The 13,533-nt window shown below is 42.4% G+C and overlaps 1 protein-coding gene across 1 annotated transcript; it reads left to right on the top strand.

Moving 5' to 3' along the window:
• Window positions 1–3,644: 3,644 nt before the first annotated feature.
• LOC306787318 (EF-hand domain-containing protein 1-like) lies at window positions 3,645–12,482 on the top strand (the record flags this gene model as incomplete). Its single annotated transcript, XM_079282436.1, has 7 exons — window positions 3,645–3,650; window positions 9,327–9,548; window positions 9,660–9,947; window positions 10,075–10,224; window positions 10,504–10,693; window positions 11,019–11,262; window positions 12,410–12,482. The coding sequence occupies 7 exons, from the start codon at window positions 3,645–3,647 to the stop codon at window positions 12,480–12,482; spliced, it is 1,173 nt and encodes a 390-aa protein (XP_079138562.1).
• Window positions 12,483–13,533: the final 1,051 nt, after the last annotated feature.

Here is a 13,533-nt window from a genome sequence, read left to right as displayed (position 1 = left end):
CAAATGCTGGGCTGAACAACCCTGCTGCTCTGTTTTTAATCTTTACAATACTTTTAATGACTATGTCATACTTACAGTTCGGACAGTCGGATAAAATTTGGAGTATGTCTATAATACAATATGCAGAATTCAGTCAAATAGGCTTCTGCTCACCTTGTTAGTTGTGTCGACACTATCAGACTGTTCCCGAACTGCAGGCACGACCTGGTGGCAAATACCAGGGCTCCCAGCCTCCAGGGAGACTCGCAGTTTGTTTTCTGAAACACAGATAGAGAGGTCTGTTAACATTCCAACCCGAAGCTCCGTATCATATCTATCACGTCAGGGTCACCAAATTGTTGTGAAAAAAAATGTTGTTGTAGCTGTCTTTCACACTTAGAGCAGGTTTAAGAATGAAACAGAAGCTCTCAGAGGCGTATAGTTAAATCAAAGCAATAGATTTATTTATCAACAGAGGAGTTATTCAGCCCAGCTATCAAAAACAAGCTTGGGTGCTAATGGATGAACTTCGCAGAGATTCACCATGAGACACGCTTAAACACATCAGCGTGAAACTTAATATAGGGGTTCCACCCCTTGTTACACATTGGCCAAAGTCAAAGATGCAGGCGTGGCACGTTTGTACGTTATGGCGCCTGGATGGAGGCCGTGAATGTCCATTCACCTTGGCCCCTCCCAATAGGCGTTGGTTTCCATCAGTGTGAGTGAGGAGTTCCATGCGAGAGGTCCTAAGAAGGAGTGTGTGAAGAAGCCGGGCTCAGCTGGGGCGTTGGCCCTCGCTTGAATCTCACTGTCTATTGTGTCTTCCTTATCTTCTCTAAAGATGGCTGCCTGTTCCTTGTGACGCAGTTAAATAAGTAACCTTTCACCTGCTTCTCTCTGGCCTTGCTGTATGCTGTGAGCACTGTATAAGTGGTTAATAGAGCTGCATAAGCTAATGGTTATTAAAACTTACAAATATGCTAGTGATTAATTAAACTGTATATAAGTCAATTGCTACTTAAAGCTGTATATAAGCTAGCTGTTAATTAAACTGTATATAAGCTAGTTGCTACTTAAAGCTGCATATAAACTAGCTGCTGATTAAGCTGTATATAAGCTAATTTTCTCAACAAATGGTCATTGGCCAAAGGTCGACTGACCGTTCAATTTTCAGGGTCCTAGCCCATTGCTTTCTATGGGAATGTGGGCCGAGTTCGGTGAGAAATCCATAATTCACTATGGGAAAAGTCTTTGGAATTTCCCCTTGAGTTTCATACCACATGGTCATCGGTCAAAGGTCGACTGACTGAGCAGGAGCAGAAGATGGTGACCCAGCTGATCAACCGTATCCACAGCATCTGCGACACTATCCGAGCCGACGAGGAGTTACAAGAGTGAGTCTCTCGCCCGCTGTGTCTCAGCGCTTGTGATGCAATACGGAAAATAGAACTGGGGTAGATGTGTAATACGCGCTCCGTAGTTTCTTAACATTGTGAAGTTTTAGCCTGCTTCACAAAGAGGAGGCCGGAAGCACGTGTGTCCAGCTGCTTCCTACAGTTCACACGCTGCAATAATAAATCTACCAAAACTGGTTTACAATTAAAAGGATTTTAATCCCACCGATGCAAGTATGATTACAGTTAAACAATGGAGTACATACTCCTATGAAATATTACAATATTACCCCACTTTGGAAAAAACTCGTCCCTGGTCCCATGAGACACAGCCGTCCCGTGGCACCACACGCTAAAGAGAACGAGAAAAATGCTTTTCTATTCCCGCCCTCATATCCGTTCGCAACTCCTCCCCTTCCGTTTATCCCAATTCCTATTGGCTAACTTCCAGGAGTGTATTCGCCTGTCTGGCTTTCTGTCCCTGCGTTTACTAACACATTCAATGTCGGTCAGTTATTGCTTAATCCCTTCTATGATAAACATTCCATATAATAGATAAGGCTTTGCAACTTTGGCATAAGCTTCATGTCTCAAATTCTACTGTTAGCTACTAATCCTAAAACACTTTATGCTTATCTTAATTATGCATTTCCAAAACACTTATGATGACTAATTATGAATTCTTAAATATGAATTATTAAACACTTTTATTATATCTACTAAACACACAGTTCTACGCTCAAATTTCTTACAACATCTACTTAAACTGCATCCTGTCTCTCTTTCAGAGCGATTGACGGAGTGGCTTGTTCCTCCAGCTCGAAGTGGGACCACTTTAAGCAAGTGGCGGCCAGAGTGATTGAGGAGGGGATCACCTGGGAGAGGATCGCTCTGTTCTTTTACGTTGCCGCCAAGCTAGCCGTCAAGGTGGGTTAGCTTCTTTTCTTCTCAGAGCTTGCCTGTCCATCAGAAGGTCTGGCAGTGCTGTGACCTGCCTCGATGAGGAGGGTTGTGTTCCAGCTGGAGAGGCGATCAGCGCTGATGCTCACTACCAGAATGATTCTTGTTCCTTGGAATGCATCTGTCTTTGCATGACCTACTGCAGCTGCTAGTGATTTATCAGGCGTCCATCGGATCGCTCAGCCAACTTTTGGCGCGTTTCACTTTGTATTTTCCATTCAAAGCTTTACTCATCACCTCAAAAGTGTATTGTTTTAATTTGAAATGTCTTCATTTGGGGGCTTTTCCAAACAAATATTGATAAAAAGTGATTGTTTGCGCTTCTGTGTGTATGTCACATATACATACATATATATATATATATATATATACATATATATATATATATATATATATATATATATGAATATATATATGAATATATATATATGAATATATATATATATATATATATATGAATATATATATATATATATGAATATATATATATATATATATATGAATATATATATATGAATATATATATCTATATATGAATATATATATCTATATATGAATATATATAGATATATATGAATATATATAGATATATATATATATGAATATATATATGAACATATATATCTCATATCAGACAACAGTCTGATGTTCACTGATCCAGCCATGTTATTGAATTTGGCAGCATCGTCTCTTTGTGTATGGACCTCTTTGTGTTTCTGCTGTCCATCAGATGGTGGAGGCTCGCCTCCCTCAGTTAGTGACGGACATCCTGAAGTGGACCGTGCAGTTTTTCACGAACAATCTGCTGGGCTGGATTGTGGATCATGGAGGATGGGTATGTTGGGTGACTGGTTCTGACCGGCCACGGGGCTGCAGAAGAGCCTCGGCCACAGGTGCTCCGGCGGACGGCCGGGTGGGCGGAAGGGCTCCGGACACGGGTGCTCCGGCGGACGGCCGGGCGGGCGGAAGGGCTCTGGAGAATAGGATGCTGGTGCAGCAGTGGCAGGTACTGGAGGTCTCTGCTGCCCCGCGACGGCAGCGGGCACGGGAGGTCTCTGCTGCCCCGCGACGGCAGCGGGAACGGGAGGTCGCTGCTGCTCAGAGACAGCAGCGGGCACTGCGGCGGCAGGAACTGGAGCTGGCTGCGGCGCTGAGGCGGCAGGAACTGGAGTGGGCTGCAGCGTAGAGGCGGCAGCGGCAGGAGCTGGCGACTGGAGCTGGCGCCAGAAAACATTAGCTTGCTGTGGCTTTTACACTTTTATTGTTCTTGTTAAGCTGTAAATCCAAGTTAAAATTGTCAATTGGGATATGTCAGTGCTTTTAAATCACCTCTTAAAACATTATTTTTGTAACGGGTGTGGTAAGGACCCAGGAGCAGTATGACAGACACCAGGTATAGTTTGAATCAAAGCTGTATTTTCCAACAGAGGACAGTCTTTAAGAATCAGTTGGAATTACATACCATTTAACGATGGGGCAAAGATGGAATGACTGTGAAAATTTCACGGTCCTAGCCCATTGTTTTATGGGGTAATTAGGCCAAATAACTTTAAAATGAAGAAAAATGCCATATATTACTACGGGAAAAGTGTACCGAATTTCCTATTGGTTTTCATACCACGTGGTTTGTGGCCAAGGGCCGACTGACTGTGAAAATTTCAGCATGCTAGCCCATTGCTTTCTAGGTATATTAACTGAACGTCTATTTAAGCCAAATAAATGCTAAATGCCATGAATCACTATGGGAAAACTGTACAGAATTTCCCGTTGATATTCAGACCATTTCATCTTGGGGCAGAGGTTGACTTAATGTGACAATTTCAGCCTCCTAGCCCATTGTTTTCTAGGTGTCTTTAGGCAGAATTGAGTCAAAAGGCCGTAATTTCTACGTGTACGGAGTTTACCATAGCAGAAAGTGTACCATCGCAGAAAGTGTATGGAATTTCCCCTTGATTTTCATACCACATGGTCTTTGGCCAAAGGTCGACTGACTGTTAAACTTTCAGGGTCCTAGCCCATTGCTTTCTATGGGAATTCTGGCCGAGTTCGGTGAGAAATCCATAATTCACTATGGGAAAAGTGTTTGGAATTTCCCCTTGATTTTCATACCACATGGTCATTGGCCAAAGGTCGACTGACCGTTCAATTTTCAGGGTCCTAGCCCATTGCTTTCTATGGGAATGTGGGCCGAGTTCGGTGAGAAATCCATAATTCACTATGGGAAAAGTCTTTGGAATTTCCCCTTGAGTTTCATACCACATGGTCATCGGTCAAAGGTCGACTGACTGAGCAGGAGCAGAAGATGGTGACCCAGCTGATCAACCGTATCCACAGCATCTGCGACACTATCCGAGCCGACGAGGAGTTACAAGAGTGAGTCTCTCGCCCGCTGTGTCTCAGCGCTTGTGATGCAATACGGAAAATAGAACCGGGGTAGATGTGTAATACGCGCTCCGTAGTTTCTTAACATTGTGAAGTTTTAGCCTGCTTCACAAAGAGGAGGCCGGAAGCACGTGTGTCCAGCTGCTTCCTACAGTTCACACGCTGCAATAATAAATCTACCAAAACTGGTTTACAATTAAAAGGATTTTAATCCCACCGATGCAAGTATGATTACAGTTAAACAATGGAGTACATACTCCTATGAAATATTACAATATTACCCCACTTTGGAAAAAACTCGTCCCTGGTCCCATGAGACACAGCCGTCCCGTGGCACCACACGCTAAAGAGAACGAGAAAAATGCTTTTCTATTCCCGCCCTCATATCCGTTCGCAACTCCTCCCCTTCCGTTTATCCCAATTCCTATTGGCTAACTTCCAGGAGTGTATTCGCCTGTCTGGCTTTCTGTCCCTGCGTTTACTAACACATTCAATGTCGGTCAGTTATTGCTTAATCCCTTCTATGATAAACATTCCATATAATAGATAAGGCTTTGCAACTTTGGCATAAGCTTCATGTCTCAAATTCTACTGTTAGCTACTAATCCTAAAACACTTTATGCTTATCTTAATTATGCATTTCCAAAACACTTATGATGACTAATTATGAATTCTTAAATATGAATTATTAAACACTTTTATTATATCTACTAAACACACAGTTCTACGCTCAAATTTCTTACAACATCTACTTAAACTGCATCCTGTCTCTCTTTCAGAGCGATTGACGGAGTGGCTTGTTCCTCCAGCTCGAAGTGGGACCACTTTAAGCAAGTGGCGGCCAGAGTGATTGAGGAGGGGATCACCTGGGAGAGGATCGCTCTGTTCTTTTACGTTGCCGCCAAGCTAGCCGTCAAGGTGGGTTAGCTTCTTTTCTTCTCAGAGCTTGCCTGTCCATCAGAAGGTCTGGCAGTGCTGTGACCTGCCTCGATGAGGAGGGTTGTGTTCCAGCTGGAGAGGCGATCAGCGCTGATGCTCACTACCAGAATGATTCTTGTTCCTTGGAATGCATCTGTCTTTGCATGACCTACTGCAGCTGCTAGTGATTTATCAGGCGTCCATCGGATCGCTCAGCCAACTTTTGGCGCGTTTCACTTTGTATTTTCCATTCAAAGCTTTACTCATCACCTCAAAAGTGTATTGTTTTAATTTGAAATGTCTTCATTTGGGGGCTTTTCCAAACAAATATTGATAAAAAGTGATTGTTTGCGCTTCTGTGTGTATGTCACATATACATACATATATATATATATATATATATATATATATACATACATATATATATATATATATATATATATATATATATATGAATATATATATGAATATATATATATGAATATATATATATATATATGAATATATATATATATATGAATATATATATATATATGAATATATATATATGAATATATATATCTATATATGAATATATATATCTATATATGAATATATATAGATATATATATATATATGAATATATATATGAACATATATATCTCATATCAGACAACAGTCTGATGTTCACTGATCCAGCCATGTTATTTAATTTGGCAGCATCGTCTCTTTGTGTATGGACCTCTTTGTGTTTCTGCTGTCCATCAGATGGTGGAGGCTCGCCTCCCTCAGTTAGTGACGGACATCCTGAAGTGGACCGTGGAGTTTTTCACGAACAATCTGCTGGGCTGGATTGTGGATCATGGAGGATGGGTATGTTGGGCCTTCATTTCTTCCATGTGCTTACTCTCAGAGCACTTTCCTCTCTACCATGTTGGTTCTGTGGTTCTGCGGAACGCAGCGACTCTGCGACCTTTGTTCAGTTAGCCTCTCTGTATGAGATGATACAGCTGTATAGATGAAGCTCTCTGCGTTTCCTTCTTGGTGGGACTGCAACAAGGCGGGGCCAGCCCTATAAATGCCAACGTCTGGCCCTGATGTACGGAGTATAGTTTTGGAGTTTCCCCGTTGGCCGTTGCTCTTTTAAAATAAATAGGGGGGGACCCTCCTCCATAGAGTGCTGCAGGGATGACGTCATTTTGTAGAGCAAAGTTAGCTTAGCAGTGGTTCTCTTGACCAAAGACAGCCTACATGATTTTCCCATCCACGTTTAGTCTCATTTACCCACATGTTAGCAACCGGCTTAAGACACCTAAAAGCCTCAAAATTCACGAGAAGGGTATCTGCTGATGTATTTTATATTGTAGAACAAAGCGTAAACTATCATAAGCTTGTGTTAACCACAGACCTTATTTCAGGCATCCTACCAAAAACACATCAAAACAACCATTGACTTTGAGACGACTGAACAGGAAGTGCAAAAATGCTGAATCATTTCTGTGTTTTAGTCCCACCCGTTTGCTCAGTGCTCCAATCAATTTCCCCATTTCCTGTTGTACTTCGATATGCTACGTCTGCTCAAAGGTAGCATTACTATGGAACTGAAGTTTTATTATACGCGCTCACTGTGTATGTAGACACATCTTAAGTTGGCTAATGTTAGCGAAATGCTAGCTAACTAGCTAATGTAGGGCTAAAGCTAAGTTGATCTGTTAATGTGAGATTCAGACATGTTAGCTTCCTCTGATCTCTGTGGTAACGTGAGAGAGATTATTAAGATGAATTATCGTTAGCCAGAAAAGCTCACGCTAACGTTCCTTTGCTAATATTATCTCTACCTGCCGTGCCAACGTAACTTTAGTATTTGTCATTTACTTGGATATACACAAAGTCTGACACCCCAGCAGAAGTTACCTGTGTGTGTGTGTGTGTGTGTGTGTGTCCCTCCATAACATACTGTAGTCCTAACTGTTGTCTTATTGATGCTACATTCTGATACACAGAAATTGAATGCACCCGGCTAAACGACATTGACTAGCATCACCAGGCACAATTGAAAATGTAAATTAGTTCCACGTGTAGCTAGTACGTAGGGCTGGGCGATAAATCGATTTAATCGATTAATTCGAATGTGTGCTTTAAGGCGATGTGTTTTATTGAAAATCGAGAAAATCGCCCCCACCCCTCCCCCCGTTGGGTTCCCGTAGTAGAGTGTGCGCGCATTGTTTACAAACGAAAACAATGGCGGCTAGCAGTGAAGCTCTCGTTCTTAAGAGAGGCAAGAATGTGTCTTCGGTGGTCTGGAAATGGTTCGGGTTCGTGTCATCTGACACAGAACAAACAGCACCACGATGTAAGGTCTGTCTAAAAGCTATTGCTACAAAATCAAGCAGCACAACAAATTTAATGCAGCACGGAGAAGTTTAATGCAGGGAGAAGTGTTGTTGCCCTGAGGAGGGAGCAGGACCGCGGGAGCACAAGCGCCGCCGCCGCCGCCGCCGCCGCCGCCACCTCACAACAACAACCCAGCATTTTGGAGACATTCACCAACTGTACTCCGCATGAGAAGAAGAGTGCCCGGTGGAAAGCCATCACGGATGCAGTCGCGATGTATATCGCAAAAGATATGGTGCCCATATACACCGTGGAAAAGCCGGGGTTTATTCACCTTCTCAAAGCTTTGGACCCCAGGTACGTGCTACCAAGCCGTAAACATTTTTCTGACGTTGCCTTGCCTCGGCTGTACACGCCAAAGGATCTCTGCGGAGCTGGAGGGGATGTCATTCTACTCCGCAACAACTGACCTGTGGTCCAGCAGGTTGACCCAGACACCGATCCACTTGACTGGTGGAAGCGTCACCAACGTAACTTTCCAAGGCTAAGTACTTTAGCAAAGAAATACCTCTCTGTGCCAGCTACAAGTGCCCCCTCTGAGAGTCTTTTCAGTGTGTGGGGGGGCATTGTTACATGCCACCGTGCATGCCTGAAGCCAGAGGTAGTAGACAGGCTTGTCTTCCTGGCAAAAAATATTTAGAAAAAACATGCACTACTGTTTAATACTGTTGGTTATGTTGTGAATGCACTTGATTTTGTTTACATGCACTTATTTACTGTGCAAAATATGTTATGTTGATGTTAGAACAGATGTTGCACTTTTGAAAATGTGAATGTTAAAGGGTCACATACATTTTATTTCATGCTGTGTTTGTATCAGTGTATTCAGTTAGAAAAGCTTACTGTAAAAAGTTACATTTGCACAGTTGTTTACAATGGAAGGCTACTATTTAATGCCATTTAATGTTATGTTTAATTAAATTGTATATTTAAATGATTCAGGGAAACAAAAGAGTGACCAAATACTTTTTGTATACTACAGGCACCTTTCTACAATGTTCAGGTTTTGTTTGCACTTTATTTTTATCAACCTACGAGGGAAAATCATCACAAAATGAAATAAAAAATTGTTTTCAACAGCTTCTGTCATCTGCAAATTTTTTTGGGAAAAAAATCGATTTAAATCGTGAATCGGATTTTTTGTAAAAGAATCGGAGTTTTTTTTTTAGGCCATATCGCCCAGCCCTAGTATATATATATGTATACGTATTTATTCATGGCCTTTCACAGTATTTACATAGCACCTGCTTTTTAATAAAAAGAGACAAAGAAAACTCACTTTTTACAACATGGGACCTTTAATGTCTTTCTGTGCAGAAGTCAACCTTCCATCGTCCCCAGACACTGAAGTACAACAAAGGCTATGCTCTGGCCCCTCGCCCCACTGTGGGTATTGGACAGGACCCTCTTTTATCTGAACAGTTGCTTCAGCAGGAGATCAGTAATTTGTCTATTGAGACGCCAGACATTACTTATGGCTCCTCTGACCAGAGCACAGTCAAAGTCTTCATCCCAGCTCACGTGGCCCTTGACAAAAAGGTACAATAATATTATCTATTCATTCATTTTATTTGGATTGTTGTTGCTGTCCAATAAACCATCCAATTAATTGCTTGTTTGTTTGTTTTGTACCACCCTCTTGTCTTGTAGGTGCTGCGCTACAATGCATACTTTCAGGAAAATATCCATTATTCCCCTGAAGAGGAGTGCTGGGTGCGTCCCGTGGTCATTAACTACTACCTCGAGGATGACTGCATGTCCATCTTTGAGCCCATAGTGGAGAATTCTGGATTATCTCAGGGAAAACGGCTCAAACGCCAGCGGCTGCCCAAGAATGAACGTGGAGAGCATTACCAATGGAAAGACCTCAATATTGGCATGGACTTGGAGGTGTACGGGGTCAAGTACCACATCACACAGTGTGACACTTTTACAAAGGTACAACATTCACTTATAGGAAAGCTCTTGAAGTGTGTCATGCATATTCGTTATCTTCTATGCATGTCTTACAAAACAATATGTTCATGTATGTATATATATGCTGTGTCTCATTCATCACATGTAGGACTTCATGGAAAGTGAGGGCATTGTTTTAAACGAGCCTGAGCCAATCCCTGTGGATCCCTACAGCAAACGTGGCAAAAACCCTCAGCCTGCCTTCACAAAAGCCTCTGGATTTGACAACTTGCACAAGTTTCTGACCATGGATTGTATGGTAAAGGAAATTTGTGAAGTTTGCGTTTCTTCTAGTTAGGATCGGGCCAATATATACAGTAATAGTGAAGCCAATTTTAAGTTAATTTAACCTTACAGTATAAATCATCTACAAAAGCAAAGTAAAACTCAGGATAAGTTTTGTACTAAACCACTGACATTTTTCAAATATAAGTGATGTTTTGAAGTGATCTTGCATCGTTAACCGGGTGTTTGTACCGTGACATTTTGCATTTGACTTTCTAATTCTAATCCAGGCTTTTAACCTCTTCTTGGTCAGGTGCTGCGTTTCTTTGCTCTGTGGGAGGATACGGATAATCTGTTCGGGGAGACCAGGCCTGTTACCATCCAGTATTACCTTGTGGATGACACGGTGGAGATCAATGAGGTCTACGTACGCAACTGTGGACGATTACCCTTCCCTGTCCTGATGCGCAGACTGAAGTTGCCCAAGACAAGGAAACCGCCTGGTAAAATGCAACGTTGTGATTCTGTCACGTTCAGCTTTGTATATAATTGGATCTGACGCGGTGCTTTGGTTCAGGAGCCTCTTTGTATCCAGTCACGTCATCAGAGCGAATGACCCTAGAAAGTGTCTCTCATCTTAAAACCAGCATCACATGAACACAATTTACATCAAACTGCTCTTAATTGACTTTTGGTTATATATATTGTTGTCAAATATTGTTTGCAGTGCAGAAAAAAAAACCACAATTGTATTTTTTTTTAAAGAGACAACGTAAAAAGATTTCTAAGCGAATTAACAGCAATGACGATACTCGTATTTCCATCCAGAGCTCTTTCCCAGCTGTGTGCTGGAGGTTTCAGCAGCGGAGGTAGACGAGTACTACTCCCCCAAAGACTTCCAGGTGGGAGAAAGGATAGAGCTGCTGAGCCGTCGCTTCCTGCTGTATGACTGCGACGGCTTCACTAAAGAGTATTACCAAAAGAATCACCCTGACCTGGAGATGAAACCCTTAGAGCAGGCATGTCAAACTCAGTTTGGCTCGGGGGCCGGATCCAGACTTTCTGTTCTCAGGTGGGCCGGATCAGTAAAAGAATGTCAACTCCAAATATTTAGCTTTGTTTTTCAGTACTATGCTTTATCATTCAGCCTACATTTGTAGCCCACCCTACATATTATAATCACGGATGACAAGGGATCTTTTCTAAGCACAACACATGTATTCACAAACAATGGAGAAAAAAATGATTTTCATGTTTGGCTGTGAATGTGTTAACAACTGGTTTATTTGACAGTTGAGTGAATGCAGTTTTACACCTGAACCAACTCACCACACTAAACAAACTCAAGTGGGAGCTATGAAAAAAATATTTTTGCCTTATGTCATACTGCTTTGAAATAAATAAAATACAAAATAAAAGTTATAGCAGTGCATGGGCAATAAGATTACATCAGATCAAACTAGTAGGCTCTGAAGATGAGAATATACTGCACATTAGATTATGCAACAGGGATATAATTACATCCAGTGTAATGGTAGGGAAAACACAGAAACAAGTCTTTTGAGAGCTTTTTGCTCTGCTGCCTGCACTTCCCAACAACAACAGCAGCAGCAGCAGCAGAGAGTTAGTTCAGGACCTTGGAGTCTGCACCAGCCACCTGAGAGCTGTTTATCATGACACTTCAAAGCAGACTTTTAAGTGGCACAAGATATTGATAAAACGTATCCAATCCCACAGACCCAAATTTATCCTTCATAGCAGAATCGCACTGCAAGTCAATAAGCTCGAGTTGAATGTCAGCTGGCATATCAGAAGGCTTCACTGTAAATGGCGAGCGAAAAAAGCCAAGTTTGTTCTCAAGTTCACTGAATGCCTGAAACCTCTGCTCAAACTCTCGCAGCAAATCTGTTATATTGTCTTTATATTTATCCAAATCATTATCGGGACGGTCCGGTGCCTTCGGACGCACAGCTGTGAGACAAGAGAAATGCGCGGTGTCGCCGTTGGATAGCTGCGTCTCCCACAGTGACAGTTTCATCTTGAACGCACTTATGCTGTCGTAATATTGAGTGACAACCCTGTTACGGCCCTGCAATGTAGTGTTAAGTGTGTTGTGTAATATCAACCATAAACGCAAGATCCTGCACCCATTCCTTGCATTTAAGTTCCTTTACTGGGCGTCCCTTCTTCTCCATAAATTGTCCTATTTCCCCTCGCAGCTCAAAGAAGCGCTTGAGTACTGCACCTCTGCTTAACCACCGCACCTCAGTGTGGTATGGGAGGCCAGCATGAATGTCATTATCACTGAGAAATGTGTCAAACTGATGGTGATTTAGACCACGCGCTCTGATGAAATTGACAGTTTTCACAACCACACTCATAACATGGTCCATTTTCAGTGTTTTGCAACATAACGCCTCCTGATGCAAAATGCAGTGAAATGCCCAAAACTCTTGTCCTCCATTTGACTGTACTTTGTCACGGAATTTTGTGGCAACACCTGCCTTTCTCCCGACCATTGATGGCGCACCGTCGGTAGCCAGGCTCACGGCACGGGACCAGTCCGCTCCCACCTTGTCCAGCGCTCCAACGAGAGCGCTGAAAATGTCATCTGCTGTTGTGGTGTCATTCATGGGCACCAATTCAAGCAGCTCCTCGGTGATGGTCAAAGTTTCATCAACACCTCTAATGAATATGGCCAGTTGAGCAATATCTGTGACATCGGTGCTCTCATCTATTGCAATTGAAAATGCGATAAATGACTTGATTTTCTCTTTCAGTTGGCTGCTCAAGTCACTTGAGAGAGCTGTCACCCGATCTGCGACAGTGTTCCTCGTTAGACTGATATTGGCAAAGGCAGGTCGCTTTTCAGGGCACACGACTTCTGCAGCCTTCAGCATGCATGTTTTTACAAACTCCCCATCAGAAAACGGCTTGGATGCCTGCACCAGCTCGTTGGCAATAATGTAGCTGGCTCTTACAGCCCCATCAGAGATATCGCGGCTGCGCGTAAAAGTAGACTGCTGTTTCTTCAGACCAGCGACCAATTTGTTTATCTCGTCTTTCCTTATTTGTCCTTTCAAGTGGTCATACTTTTCTTTATGAAGAGTCTCATAGTGGCGCTTAATATTAAACTCTTTGAACACTGCAATAGGCTGATTACATACCAGGCACACCGGTGTTGCATTCACTTCTGTGAATAAGTAATTCTCAGTCCATTTTTCCTGGAAAACTCTGCACTCCGTGTCCACTTTTCTTTTTTTTGACAGTGCCATTTTGGGAAGGGTGTGTTGACAAGTGTGTTAGTGGTGAATGGTGAAGCAAGATTGCCGGTTAGTTTTTA

This window comes from Melanostigma gelatinosum (genome assembly GCF_949748355.1).
Source record: "Melanostigma gelatinosum genome assembly, chromosome: 13".
Classification (NCBI taxonomy): domain Eukaryota; kingdom Metazoa; phylum Chordata; class Actinopteri; order Perciformes; family Zoarcidae; genus Melanostigma; species Melanostigma gelatinosum.
Note: the sequence above shows the minus strand (reverse complement) of the source record. Positions and strands in the feature narration are given on the sequence as shown.